At 48.7% G+C, this 13,497-nt stretch overlaps 4 protein-coding genes across 4 annotated transcripts; 2 read left to right on the forward strand and 2 right to left on the reverse strand.

The window, feature by feature from the left end:
- Window positions 1-1,400: 1,400 nt before the first annotated feature.
- LTR84_003729 (uncharacterized protein) lies at window positions 1,401-2,427 on the forward strand (the record flags this gene model as incomplete). The annotated part of the gene is made up of 2 exons (XM_064847313.1): window positions 1,401-1,628; window positions 1,681-2,427. 2 exons carry the CDS (start codon window positions 1,401-1,403, stop codon window positions 2,425-2,427), a joined length of 975 nt encoding a protein of 324 aa, XP_064705034.1.
- Window positions 2,428-2,863: 436 nt separating this feature from the next.
- Window positions 2,864-6,299, forward strand: LTR84_003730 (uncharacterized protein; the record flags this gene model as incomplete). The annotated part of the gene is made up of 2 exons (XM_064847314.1): window positions 2,864-2,896; window positions 2,991-6,299. 2 exons carry the CDS (start codon window positions 2,864-2,866, stop codon window positions 6,297-6,299), a joined length of 3,342 nt encoding a protein of 1,113 aa, XP_064705035.1.
- A 413-nt stretch (window positions 6,300-6,712) lies between these two features.
- LTR84_003731 (uncharacterized protein) lies at window positions 6,713-7,051 on the reverse strand (the record flags this gene model as incomplete). The annotated part of the gene is made up of 1 exon (XM_064847315.1): window positions 6,713-7,051. One exon carries the CDS (start codon window positions 7,049-7,051, stop codon window positions 6,713-6,715), a length of 339 nt encoding a protein of 112 aa, XP_064705036.1.
- Window positions 7,052-7,645: 594 nt separating this feature from the next.
- LTR84_003732 (uncharacterized protein) lies at window positions 7,646-8,331 on the reverse strand (the record flags this gene model as incomplete). Its single annotated transcript, XM_064847316.1, has 3 exons — window positions 7,646-8,040; window positions 8,091-8,188; window positions 8,249-8,331. The coding sequence occupies 3 exons, from the start codon at window positions 8,329-8,331 to the stop codon at window positions 7,646-7,648; spliced, it is 576 nt and encodes a 191-aa protein (XP_064705037.1).
- Window positions 8,332-13,497: the final 5,166 nt, after the last annotated feature.

The raw sequence follows: 13,497 nt of genomic DNA on the forward strand, positions 1-13,497 counted from the left end.
TATTCAATCAGCAACGGCGCGGGTGTTGTCCTTCCTCAACTAGCGTTGCGTGGGGAATGGATTGTGTATATTGCACTCCATTTCATGGTCCGAGGAGACGACCAGAATAACAATATGCCTTTGTCGATATCCCGAAGCATTTCCAGCAAGACGTACGACTTAGCCGGCTTGACATACATAGATTTCCAGATTGGAAATTCTCCTGGTCTCACAGCGCATCATTGGCAGTACCCTGACTAAGATTCCAAGCCGTAATCAAAGCACTCTACCGGACCTAGATCCTGAGATTGGAACCTCAGTGGCATCCTGACGGATATCCATATTGTTCCTCTCACTACTCAGTAGTTAGTGGTGATCAGACTTAAACTGAAGGTCGGACATTTTAGAAGGCCTGATCATGGTGGTCTTTAACGACTTCGGCTATCTTAGCGCGTCCGTATTCGCATGTTTAGAACGGGACGGGTAGGCTAACGAGACTAGCGGCTGTTAACTCAGGGATACCGCCTTGGTGAACGTTAGATCATGCATAATTTAATTCTTCGTCCTCCCTGAAACATGATCAAATCTCTGGGGAGTCAGGCCAGATCCTTGACTGGTGGCATCAACAGTGAGCTGATCTATGCACGGCTGGACTTATTCTGAAGAAACTGGCACTCAAATCAAGACCTGGCGAACTTCCAACTATGTGACTGGTCACAAGTTCATGATGCCTCATCGCGACCGATAGACGTGTTTCCATTTAGACTGGACCCCAGGCCGAGGTGAACGGCTTCAGGAGTCAGGACTGGCTTTTTCATATATGTCGATGACGAGGATGACCTCGGACGAGATCCGCACGCCAGAACTTCGGTTCATTCACGTTAGGATCCATGGCGAATGCCTTTGGCTGGGTGATATTTGAAACGTGCCAGCGGGTCGCCAAGATCTGCCAAAAAGACCCGAACTATGATGGGGTGCAGGAAGACTTTCGTTATGTACCGGGAGTCCAGGAGTGCTCCTTGTGCAGCTTGGATTGCCGTGTCATCGGATCAGATGGTGTGCATCCAGACTCGGGACATTAGGCAGACTGTTTGCCACTTTGCTAAGCGAGCCTGAAGTTGATATACCTCTGTGGACCTCTAATCTCATCGATGGCTAGGTAAGGAGAACAAAGGCATGGCACTCCGAGCTACTGGTTCTGGACGTATCGGTCGCTCTATATAAGACCGCAAGATGGGAACTTGTTCCTGTCTTTGCTCTTTCCATCCTTCAGGCAGTTATTCCGATTCCCATTTCCTCATTCGCTTTTCATCTCTTCGTCGCAGGTCGGCATCCATTCGTTACCAGTCATTCGTTACAGTCAACCAGCTTGACAGCCATTCTTTCAAAGACAACAAACACCATCCTCATCACCTGAGAAGATGAAGGCCTTCGGTATCATCGCTTTTGCAGCTGCAGCGGCTGCCCATGCCACAATTCAGGCAGCTTGGATCAATGGAGTTGATCAAGGATTAGGCAACAGTGCTTCGGGATATATTCGTTCGCCCCCCAATAACTCGCCTCTCGTTGATGTCAAGTCGAAGGACATGACTTGCAATGTGAACAACGCTGCCACAGCCAAGACGCTATCAGTCAAAGCTGGCGACAAGGTATCTTCATCTTCTGAGCAGAGTTCTCTTCTGATGCTAATAAGTCATCCAGTTTGAGTTCGAATGGCACCATGTGAGCCGGAGTGCCGGCGATCAAATCATCGATCCTTCCCACAGAGGTCCTGTCCTGGTGTACATCGCACCCACCGATAAGGGATCAGCCGGTAACGGCTGGGTCAAGCTCGCAGAGGATGGATTCGACGGACAATGGGGCGTTGAGAGACTTAGGGCCAATGGAGGTAGACACTCCGTTGTTATCCCAGACCTTGTCCCTGGCGAATACCTCCTCCGTGGTGAGATCATCGCCCTTCATGAGGGTGATCGTCTCAATGGGGCACAATTCTACATGGAATGTGTTCAGGTCAAAATCACCTCGTCTGGAACTACAACTCTTCCAGCTGGTGTCTCGATTCCCGGAACATATTCTGCCACTGACCCTGGTATCTTGTTCGACCTCTACAATGGTGTCAAGCCATATCCAATTCCTGGACCCGCTGTCTGGGATGGTGCATCATCTGGCCCGGCGCCCACATCCCCAGCACCAACAACCACGGCTCTTGCGTCGACCACTGCTGTGCCAACTACTTTCCAGACCGTGGTGAAACCCACCACTAGCAACGTAGCACCACCTCCAGCGACCACCACTCCACCAACTCAAGGTGGCAGCGGCTCAGTGGCTGTCTGGCAGCAATGTGGCGGTATCAATTACAGCGGCCCCACGGGCTGCCAGTCGGGCCTCATCTGCCAGCAGTGGAACCCATATTACTTCCAGTGTATCAGCCCTGATATCAGCACTTGAAATCCTTGAGGAGATTCAAGCTTCCCACACAGTGATATTTCTGTACGCACCAGATCACGAAGTCCCTAGTGGACCTGAAATTCTCGGATTTTCGTTGTGGAATTTTTAAGAGATATTCTATTCTTGTTCTTACTTTACAATGATATTTATTCTGAACTCGCAACAGTGGACATGTCCACGGCACATCTGGGATGCCCGTGTGATATCCTACCATGCCCGCCGCCTTTAGAAAAATGGCACTAATCCCACCGCCGCTTTATGAAATTGACTGTGGGAACCACAATCGACGTCATTCGACGTTCAGTGGAAGTCAGTATATTTCATCAGTCATAATTTAAACCCCGAGAATAATTTGTGATCGAGAGACCATACCTCCGAGGGCTGATCACAGACTGTTGGCGACTTACTGTCTAGACAACTCTAACCACTGTCTATCATGAAGCAGCGATATTCGTCCCTCGACGTCAAGGTAAGAAACCCATATGCCCCTCCAATCTACTTACCCCTCGATGTACAGGCACACGACCGAGTGCTCTGGGCAGACAAACATCTAATGTGTCTAGGTCATTGCCGCTGAACTCGCCTCCACACTCATCACACTACGAATATCAAACATCTACGACCTCTCAAGTCGAATCTTCCTCTTGAAATTCGCCAAACCAGGCAAGCGGGAACAATTACTCGTTGATTCCGGCTTCCGCTGCCATCTGACCTCCTTCTCCCGCACTGCCGCCACTGCACCCTCTGTATTTGTCAGTCGATTGCGGAAATATCTCAAGAGCAGACGGGTCACAAGTGTCTCCCAGATTGGCACAGATCGGGTTATTGAGATCAGTTTCAGTGACGGGCAATATCGGTTATACCTGGAGTTTTTCGCAGCTGGAAATGTCATTCTCACCGATGCCGATCTAAATGTCTTGGTCCTTCTCCGCCAGGTTTCAGAGGGTGATGAAGATGTTGACGTCAAGCTGGGTGGAAAATATATCCTTGACGCCAAGCAGAATTACCATGGTGTACCTCCCATTACCAGAGACCGCGTCAAGGAGGCGCTACAAGCGGCCGTTGAAAGAGCAAAGGCTGCTTCTGAGGTTGGCGGGAAGAAGGCGAAGCGAGCGAAGGGAGCAGACGACCTGAAGAAAGCTTTAAGTATCGCTTTCCCTGAGTTTCCTGTTCATCTGTTGGATCACGTCTTCCGAGAATCGGGGATTGATGTGGCAACCAAAGCAGACGCGGCTCTTGAGAATAGCGACATATTCGAGACAGTTATCACGGCACTGGAACGAGCGGGAGAAATTTTCAAATCATTTGAAGGTGCCCAGTCAAAGGGCTACATTATTGCGAAAGTAAAGTCCACACAAGTTGAGGAGCCTAGTGCCGCAGAGTCTAAAGACTCTAGTCGAGAAGGAATTCTTTACGATGATTATCACCCGTTCAGACCAGCTCAGTTCGAAAACAAGCCTGACCTGCGCATTCTTGAATTCGACGGCTTCAACAAGACCGTGGATGAGTTCTACTCCTCAATTGAGTCTCAAAAGCTGGAATCAAAGCTCACTGAGCGCGAAGAGACGGCTAGGCGGAAGTTGGAAGCTACCAAAGCCGACCATGCAAAGCGACTGGGTGCACTCCAACAGGTGCAAGAATTACATATTCGAAAAGCGCAAACGATAGAAGCAAACACCCACCGAGTGGAAGAAGCCTGTGCCGCAGTCAACGGACTGGTTGGACAAGGTATGGACTGGGTGGACATCGGAAAGTTGATCGAAAACGAGCAGAAGCGAGGAAATGTGGTTGCTCAAATGGTCAATTTGCCGCTGAAACTTGAGGAGAATACGGTCACTCTTCTTCTCGACGAGCCTGGAGTTGAAGAGGATGAAGAGAGTGATGAAGAAGATAGGACTGATGACGAAGCGGACTCTGACGAAGAAGTCAGCAAAGCTGCTGCCAAATCTACGTCCAAGCCTACAGAAAAACGGCTTGCAATCGATATCGACCTAGCATTGTCTCCCTGGGCAAATGCAAGGCAGTATTATGAGCAGAAGAAGACAGCTGCTGTGAAAGAGCAGAAGACAATACAATCGTCAACTAAAGCGCTTCAATCCGCCGAGAAAAAGATTGAGGCCGATCTGAAGAAGGGGCTCAAACAAGAAAAGGCGACACTTCGACCAGCCAGAAAGCAATTTTGGTTTGAAAAATTTCTGTACTTCCTTTCCAGTGATGGCTATCTAGTCATAGGAGGGAAAGATGCACAGCAAAACGAATTACTCTATCGCAGATACCTGAAGAAAGGAGACATCTACGTCCACGCTGATCTTCAAGGTGCTGCCAGTGTTATTGTCAAAAACAATCCAAGAACGCCTGATGCACCAATACCACCATCTACGTTGTCACAGGCTGGTGCCTTGACCGTTTGCACGAGTAGCGCCTGGGAATCCAAAGCTGTGATGGGAGCATGGTGGGTCAATGCAGAGCAAGTGAGCAAAACTGCCCCGACAGGTGAATATCTTACTACCGGAGGATTTGTTATTCGAGGCCACAAGAATCTCTTACCACCTACCCAACTACTTCTAGGGTTTGGTGTGCTGTGGTTGATCAGCGACGAGAGCAGAGCGAACCATGGTAAGCACCGATTGGAACGAACAGAAAGCATGCTTTCAGGAGAAGCTGAGGCTTTGGAAAGAGACGCACAAGGTTTAGCGATTGACGATCAGGATCTGTCACAAGAGGAAGAGGATGCCTTATCCGTACGGGAGCAAGCCATTCCAGACCTCGAAGATGCGGCGAAGGATGCCGAAGAAGAGATAGATGAGGATGACCAGGTTGCAGACACTGCCGGAGGTGTTCCGCTCGGCGAGTATGAAAAGGATGACGATGACGACAACGCCTCGACGAATGCATCTGAAGCAGGTGATGATTACCACTCGAATCCGTTGCAGACAGTTGGGAAAGACAAGAGCGCTGATGATGCAGAGAAGGCTGACATCAAGATCGAAGCTCAATCTGAACATGATAGCGATGAGGAGGAGGAAGGACCAGAGACCTCGACCTCTACCCCTGGCGAATCTTCAACCCCAGCCTCATCCAGCGCCAACACAAAGCCTGGTCCAAAACAGCAACAATTGTCCCGCGGGAAACGAACGAAAGCAAAACGAGCCCAGAAGAAGTATGCTGAGCAGGATGAAGAAGACCGCGCGCTCGCCATGCAGCTTCTTGGCTCAAACCGAGCAGTTGAACGCAAAGCTGAAGCCGAGATAGACAAAGCAGCTCGTGACGCCAAACTCCAAGCTGACAAGGAACGTCGCAAAGCTCAACATGCCAAAGCTGCGGAGAAGGAGCGTCTCCGGCGTGAGAGACTTGAAAAAGCTGCTGCTGAAGGTCATACAGGCGCCGATGCCGCAGCTTTAGATGAAGATGACGAGCTCAGCAAAGAACAACTTGAACAGGAACGAAGAGAATTACTCGACATCGACCGACTTGTTGCCCTACCTGAACCCGGCGATGAACTTATCGCAGCTATTCCAGTAGTCGCACCCTGGACTGCCCTTGCCCGCCAGAAATACAAGGTCAAGCTACAGCCTGGAGCAGTGAAGAAGGGGAAAGTCGTGCGTGAGATCCTCGGCTTCTGGGGTAGTCTCACGACGAGAGGACCCAAAGTCGTCGACGAGAATAGTCGTGAGAAGGAGAAGGTGTGGAGACGCGAGTTGGACTTGTTGAAGGACTGGAGAGTCGAAGAGATAGTGGGTTATGTTCCTGTCAAGGGAGCGAGGATCGTTCAGGGTGGTGGTGCTGGGGCTACTGCCAGTAATGCGAAGGGCAAGGCTGGTGGTGGTAGTAAGGGAAAGGGGAAGAGTGGTGGAGGGAGAAAGGGGAGATAGACATCAGGAGGGCCTTAGCATCCTCAGACTAAGGAATAAGAAAGTGCTCCCTGATATCCAAGTTATCATGGTTCTGATGTGACGGGTTCTCAAACGACTAATAACCAGTCGCAGAAGTAAATATCTACTGAAGCGTTGGCGGGCATTGGCGATATTGGGGAGGCATTCATTTATCAGCTATGAGCTTCAAGCAGTCCACACGTTGAGCATAGGTGCGCCAGATGATACACACAACTCTTGGAGTCTTTGGAGGTATATACCTGCATGTAGCTGGTTTGGGTTGTCAAAAATGAAGCGATTTGTAAACTCCGACTCCAGGCAAAAGCCGACACCTGGTTCGTGATTCTCACTGGTAAAATTTGGAAAAAGGTGTGAATCCATACCTAAATCCATATTTGATAAATATTTTAGGGTTAGAGATATAGGTGATTACATCGATATCCAATTGTGAATAGGTTGAGCCTAGGCTCGTCTACACTGGCCTGGGCTCGCTCTTCAGCTGTTGATTCTTCACGGACTAGCATGACTTTCAGGTATTTGCGGAAGTCCTCAATTCCGTTGATGCCAGGTGATGCCGATGCCAGACCAGTGAACTCGGCACGAAGCCATTCGAGAGAGAGAGCTTGTGAGCCGTCGTCTCTCTTTATTTCATGGACCTCGTCAACCCAGGCCACATTGAACATCTCATGGAGGAGGAATGGGCATTGCCAATCAGGAACGGTTCTTACCTTGGTTGCTTGCTTCTCAGACATGCCATTCGATGTACGCCATTGTTTCAGTCTGTGAGGTCCGTGGCGCATCGCCTATGGTTGTTGTGATGTCAACACCAGCTTCTTCTTCATGCCATGACCATGGAAGAAAGGATGTTCATTCGCTAGGATACCGTGGGTCCTATCGTCCTCGTCATCAACAGTGCGTTCCCGACTATCGCCGTAGTAAACGTAGACCTTGGTTTCGTTAGCGCAGCTCTCGGTTTTCTCTTTAATCTATATGGTGATAGAAGGAGGTACAAACATAATTACAGGCTTGGCCGGGTCAACGTTCTGTTCACCGTCGGCCTCAGCCCAAAGCTCCCCATCTCTGATGATCTATAAACATTAGTTCAAGACCTTTGCGCCAGGCTAGCACAAAATCACAGTTAGCATCTGGCCAACCATCAGTATGGCCTTTCCCAACCCGATATAATCGGCCAGGACAGCCCCTGTTAGACGCTGGTGGAACTGGCCGAGTGCACATATACCCGTGGTTCGCCATGGTTTGAGGTGTATGGAAGGAGACATTCCAGGAATACCTGGGTAAGGACCATGGGGGATTTCGAGCCAGTCCTTGGCTTCCTGACTATTGATTTAGCTAGCTTGTAGATTGCCACTTAACAGCTTCTCGTCTCTAAGGTTATCGATGTCCTCTTGTATGGCCTCTAGCGCGAGAATGACCTTTTCGGTGATGGCATCTGCCACCTCCTTCTGCCACGCCTCTCCATCTGCGCCAAGGCGCTGACAGTCCCGATGTGTGAGGGAAGAAATGATCTCATCAAACTGTTGTTTATTGTGACCAGTCTTGATCAGAGTCTGAATAGCTGCAGTCTTCTGAAGTCGATCAAATAAGTCGAAGACATCAGATGTTGATTCCAGGATAATTTGCTCTTCAATGCTTAAAGTTGGGGTCGGCTCACGTCGTGCTCGTCGATTTTTACGAGCCTCTTTGAGCTCTGTGATTCTTGCTCGTAGTCTGGCTCTGGGGCCTTAATATCAATCTGTTCTTTAGTATGAATCTTAGGGTCGGGAGGGGAACTTGAGACAGTTTCGTCATCACTCGGCACGAGTTCTCCATCTTCTTCGGAGCCAGCGGTAGATTTATCCTGTTCAAAGTCGTAGAAGTCATCATATGCTCTGCAGTATCATCTTCTGTTCTACCAGTTGGTTGGCCAGAGAGTTGTGTGTCATCCAGACCCATACCCAAGCTCTTTCCTCCACTGTAATTTGATGCTGCCAGGAACGATGTAAGGTATTTCAGAACCTGGTAAATAGCCCATTGCTTGTCAATAGCCAGCATATCCCGTTTGTAGTGTTGACTGTAGATCACAGCGACTTGCTCCAGGCGCATTGAGTAATCAAATACCCTGGTGGACTTTGATTCAAGGACCAGTTGCCGTTCAATGGTAAGCTTTACGAGTCGCGCGGCCTCAGCCTCCCGTTCTCTATCGACCCGTTCTCTTTTAAGTGCAGCGGCCTACTCGGCAGCTTCCCGCTCTCGTCGCCGTGTTTTAGTCTTATATTCAGCTGCGATACGATGGGCTTCTTCTTCCTCAGCTAATCGACGAAAGCGATGTTTCGCCTGCTCGCGTACGGCACGAGACAGGGGAATGTCAAACATGATCGTCTCGTGGCATTGGTATTAAAGTTCCATACCATAGGAAGACATAACAAAGGATGTAATGAGTATTTGTGCTCCCGATTTGGTCTCGCTGTTGTTGAACATATGGATTATCTCGTCACGCTCTCGGGTAGTGAGATTAGATCACCTTGAGTATAGTTATAGCTACATAACGCAACGCGTTACTCCATACTATTACTTCTTTTGATAAACTCAAAGCTCCTAAACTAAGGACACTAGTTAGGGGAGTTAGATAGCTCAAGTGCGCTATACATAAAGTATCGATCAAAGCTTTATACATCAATTGAATATGACGGACGCTACGGCCTCAAAGAAATCTTTGTCGTTCTTCGAGGCCCCGAATCGTCATTTGAAGTTCTATCATTAAAACAGCTCAGCAACTTAGCTAACCGAAGGTCACCGTTCACATCTACTAGTGTTTGTGCTTCGGAGTACGGTCCTTCCTGGATACCCAGATGATCTAGACCATTCTGTCAGTTATAGTATCGATATATAGAATCACTACTACAAACCCGTGAATTTCGATCTACCCATGTCCCGAGCTCAGCGCGACCAGATGGTGGGAAGATCCCGGAGACCTGAGCAACCAGGTGATAAGGTTATTTTATGGAACCCAACGGTCGAGCGTACTATCTTGGATCGACAATCTATCATCAACATGAACAAGGCAATGCCTAGCTTGATATCAGATTTAAATCAACGGGCTTTCCTAGTCGACGAAGGCCAAGATGGAAGGATCGACCTAGGTCAATGGGTGCTTTCCAATAATCAGCTCATGCGCGCCACATACGCTGTCATGGTAAGCTATCAAGAACGAGAGAATGCTGAGCTTGAACTGCTCGATGGTGAACCGGGTTCTTCAGCCAGTCCTTGTCTCTGAGCATGGTCGGGCAGCGCACGTGAATATCAACGACGAAGAATGGGAGGATCGTCTGGATGATTCACCACCTGTGTACAGGACCATTAGACCCATGAGGCAACCTCAACGAAGCGTACATTATAATAGGACGAACCCCAAAATACCACAAAAGGTAGCAATACGATGCGATTGATCTGCTCTGACCTCACAGGAGCAGTTCGGACAACCTACTTCCTTCTGGGAACAGCATCGATATTGGGTGCTTTGATAGTATCCATCATTATCAAATGACCTCCTCAGTGCAGGTGCTGAGAGAGCGAACACTTCGGTCGGGAACGATCAATCAATTTCCCGCCATCACAGTTTTCTTGTGTTGGACGCTGGAAAAGCTCACTTGGATCAGGATGAATTGCTCTGACTCTCTCTATGGATGTTGGCTGTTCTAACGCTCATATAAATGCAGTAGAGAAACGATCTAATCATGCCCTTTTTGCATCCTGACAGAAACCTTGTTGCCGCGGAGTGAGAGTTGACTGACACGCGAGGTTTTGCCTAGTACAGGCGAGGTTTGACTACTCACGTACACTATATAGGTATAAAACTATAATTGAGAAGCTCTTATCGTTATCACAACTTAGAAGCCGTGAGATAGTCAGCGTCTTAGAGAATAGGATTAGGTATAGATTGTCGGGATAGAAAATGCAATAGTGGAATAGCCTCCTATCACCTAAGAAGTCACGCAGGATGATATCGACAACTTCCGAGAGGAGTAGCATCACGCTTAATTCTTAGGCATTGAACGTCCTATGCAGGCATTTGGAGTTGCCCGAAGGACCGTATCCCACTAAGGTCGAAGCACAAATAAATCAGACGTGGACAGCGTCTGCCGGTTCATGAATAGAGTGTATTCGAACTCAAATGAGCATGCCCAAAAATCAGATATATCCTGCCGCACGTTCCACCATCAAGTTAACCCACGCAATGATGGCTATTTCACTAGCAAGACAATCATGAAACTCAATTATATATACATTATCAATTGAGAAGACAAGGCTGCTATTTTGGGCCTAAAAACACCAGAACCGTCCTTTTGAGGTCATGGCGTCCGTCATACTCAGTAATGCTTGAAGCTCGGACCGATAATTTATGCGCAGAGCACTTGGGCCATCTCCTCCACTTGACTCTAGCGCCCTTATTCAGAAGCTTTGACAACTATTCCCGACTTGAGCCTACGTATTCGAATATTCATGTTAGACATATGAAGAGTGTTAAGTAGAGGATGTCAGCGGCACCTCGCGCCATTACCATTCGTATGCCGACTTGCTCCCACCCTCAGAAAAGGAGTTCCATGCTCATTCTCGACGACAATCATGTAACAACTCCACATGTAGGTTGAATATGTCAAGGTCTTTTATATCTGGAATATTGTGAATGATTCAAGGGATGGGAAACCAATTTTCCTGGGGCATAGAAGTTCATGGTATCGACTGTATTTTCGAGTGGTCTATGGACGAGTAGTTCATGAGCCGAAGTGGAGACAACGTCTTTGAAGGGGAGAAGGTTTGAAACGACCTGCAATAGGAGTTTTCTCGTCTTCGGGACGCTATAGAGTAAGACAAGATCAGGATGATCCCAGAAGGCAGTCCATGATTGCATTCCTTTAATCCAACAAAGATAACGAGAAGATGATGAGATCGCCGCTTCTGGAGACGCTATGTGGATCACACGCTCTGAAAGTGATGAAGAGGAGCCTGGAGACAGTGAGCAGACGCCTCAAGGTGACAAAAGGAAGCCTTCTATTTCAGTCTCTGGCGCCGATGAACGTGGATTAGATGCAATGATGCTATTGAAGAGATATGAAGATATCATTTTTCACAGTCTCGTTTTACAAAACCGAAGCTTCCAAGAGTTGCACCTCCGGAGCTCTTGTCAGAGACTGGCCATATCACTGCGCCAGAGAAATCCTGAAGCGTACTAAGAGCCGTTGGTCAAGATCACTCCTCCGATAGTCAAACCTCGCCTGTACTAGGCAAAACCTCGCGTGTCAGTCAACTCTCACTCCGCGGCAACAAGGTTTCTGTCAGGATGCAAAAAGGGCATGATTAGATCGTTTCTCTACTGCATTTATATGAGCGTTAGAACAGCCAACATCCATAGAGAGAGTCAGAGCAATTCATCCTGATCCAAGTGAGCTTTTCCAGCGTCCAACATATCGGCCGCTCTTGTAGTCATTCGATAGTTTGAACTTCAATATTAGAAGGAACGGTCGAATCGGCGAAAAGTTGGAAAATGGAGAACCAACGAGAGAGATTGAGAAGGGACAGAAAGCACAGGGCTCAAATAAACTAAACTCAGTGTCAACCGGAAGAAACCTCAGGACGAGAAGGCGAGGGTTGGATTTTTCCAGTATCGACGACCCAGCGCTCTTCAGCAGCCTGGCTTGTGGCATGCATAAATTCCTGCCGTGCGAGTTATGTCTCGCTTCTAGGTTGCAGGCGTGCTCCCGAGTTCTACCCGGAATAGGATGTCCACTGACAGTGTTTCTGAAAATGTATGCAATAGCTTCTTAGCGGTCAAGGGACGAAGCTATCGGCAAGACTTGTCAATCCAACACTGCAAGTTTCTCGCTAGCCGAACCCAATCGAAACGGGCGGGAACCTTCTTGATACCCAGTAAAATCACAATGTGGTTGTGGTTGGAGGAACGGCACCGGCGACTGTCGGATACAAGCCGCCGAGCTCGATACTCCGGCGAGAGCACCCCTGTTCTCGCATGGGCTGCATAAGTCTGCTTCGGACAGTGTGAAAATCCTCGATAGACTTTGAGAGTACTCCGAGGAAGAGCAAAAGCTTCAGAATAGCACATTGATCAGCCTTTTGACCAAATTCGTCGAAAAAATTTGTCCGTCCCAGCCTCCTCGGTCAATCAGCAGACACTTTCCGTAGATCTCATCATTCTTGGTTGAGCACGCTGGAGAGTCCGACGAAGGACTTTGTGCTCTCAGCTCAATCGATCCCACGCCTCACTACCCCCAGAAGGTCATTCATAGCTACCTAAGCAGCTAGCATTAGCCTCGGTGAAGCGAGCTGCAGCTCTCTTGAAGTTTCAATGACAAAAAACAAGCTTCCAAAAAGGACTAGCGTCAACAAATTCTTTGCCCCAAGAAAAAGGTACGTGGCATTGGACCGAAAGTCCGTAGCAGTAACCAGCTCAAGGTAAGGTAGCTATGTAGCTGTGGTCAAACACGAGAAAACCATCATCACTTGACTGTTCTAGGCCTCTCTTCGCTTCTCAGAGCCACGCTGCGGTGTGACCAGTCCTTCCCACCATGTTCGATGTTCTTTTGAGCGAGGAGCTTTGCAGCCTAACTCGGCCAAACATGCACAGCCGGATGTTGTCACCGATCGTTGCTTAGAATAACTATGGTGCGGATGCGCTGTCTGTATCTGGATAGGTCAGGTTAGATGTCAAGGGTGGCTGGGGTAACGGCTCGGAAGCGTGGGTGATCATGCCTCGCTTCCAACTCGGATGATTCGTGTGGAGAGTTTGCCAACCACTGAGAACGGAGATCTTGAGCACACTTTTTCCTGCACATTGCAACCAATTGTAGCTGAATTACAGGGTTAGTCACTAGGCCTGAGGTCATTATGCCCGAGGTCGAAAGGATAACCGGCAAGGTATTCTTCATACTGGTGGAGGTTGGAAAAGCGGGATGGTGAGGATCCAGGTCTTGCTCGCCGAGGGGTTCCCCAGAGGATCAACTCCATATGCCTCCAAGGATACCAGGAGGGTGCCCATATGGCGATCTTCTAATGTCTCAGGCAAATGTTAAGGCAAAAGCCAGTCACCGGTCAGTGGTCTGATGTGGTATTCTGAGGCCCATCTAGTTACCTCCTACAGATCTGGACGTGTTTGAATACGAGGTATTGGCCCCAGATAATGGTA

Source organism: Exophiala bonariae (assembly GCF_035927105.1).
Source record: "Exophiala bonariae strain CCFEE 5792 chromosome Unknown scaffold_17, whole genome shotgun sequence".
NCBI classification, from domain to species: Eukaryota; Fungi; Ascomycota; class Eurotiomycetes; order Chaetothyriales; family Herpotrichiellaceae; genus Exophiala; species Exophiala bonariae.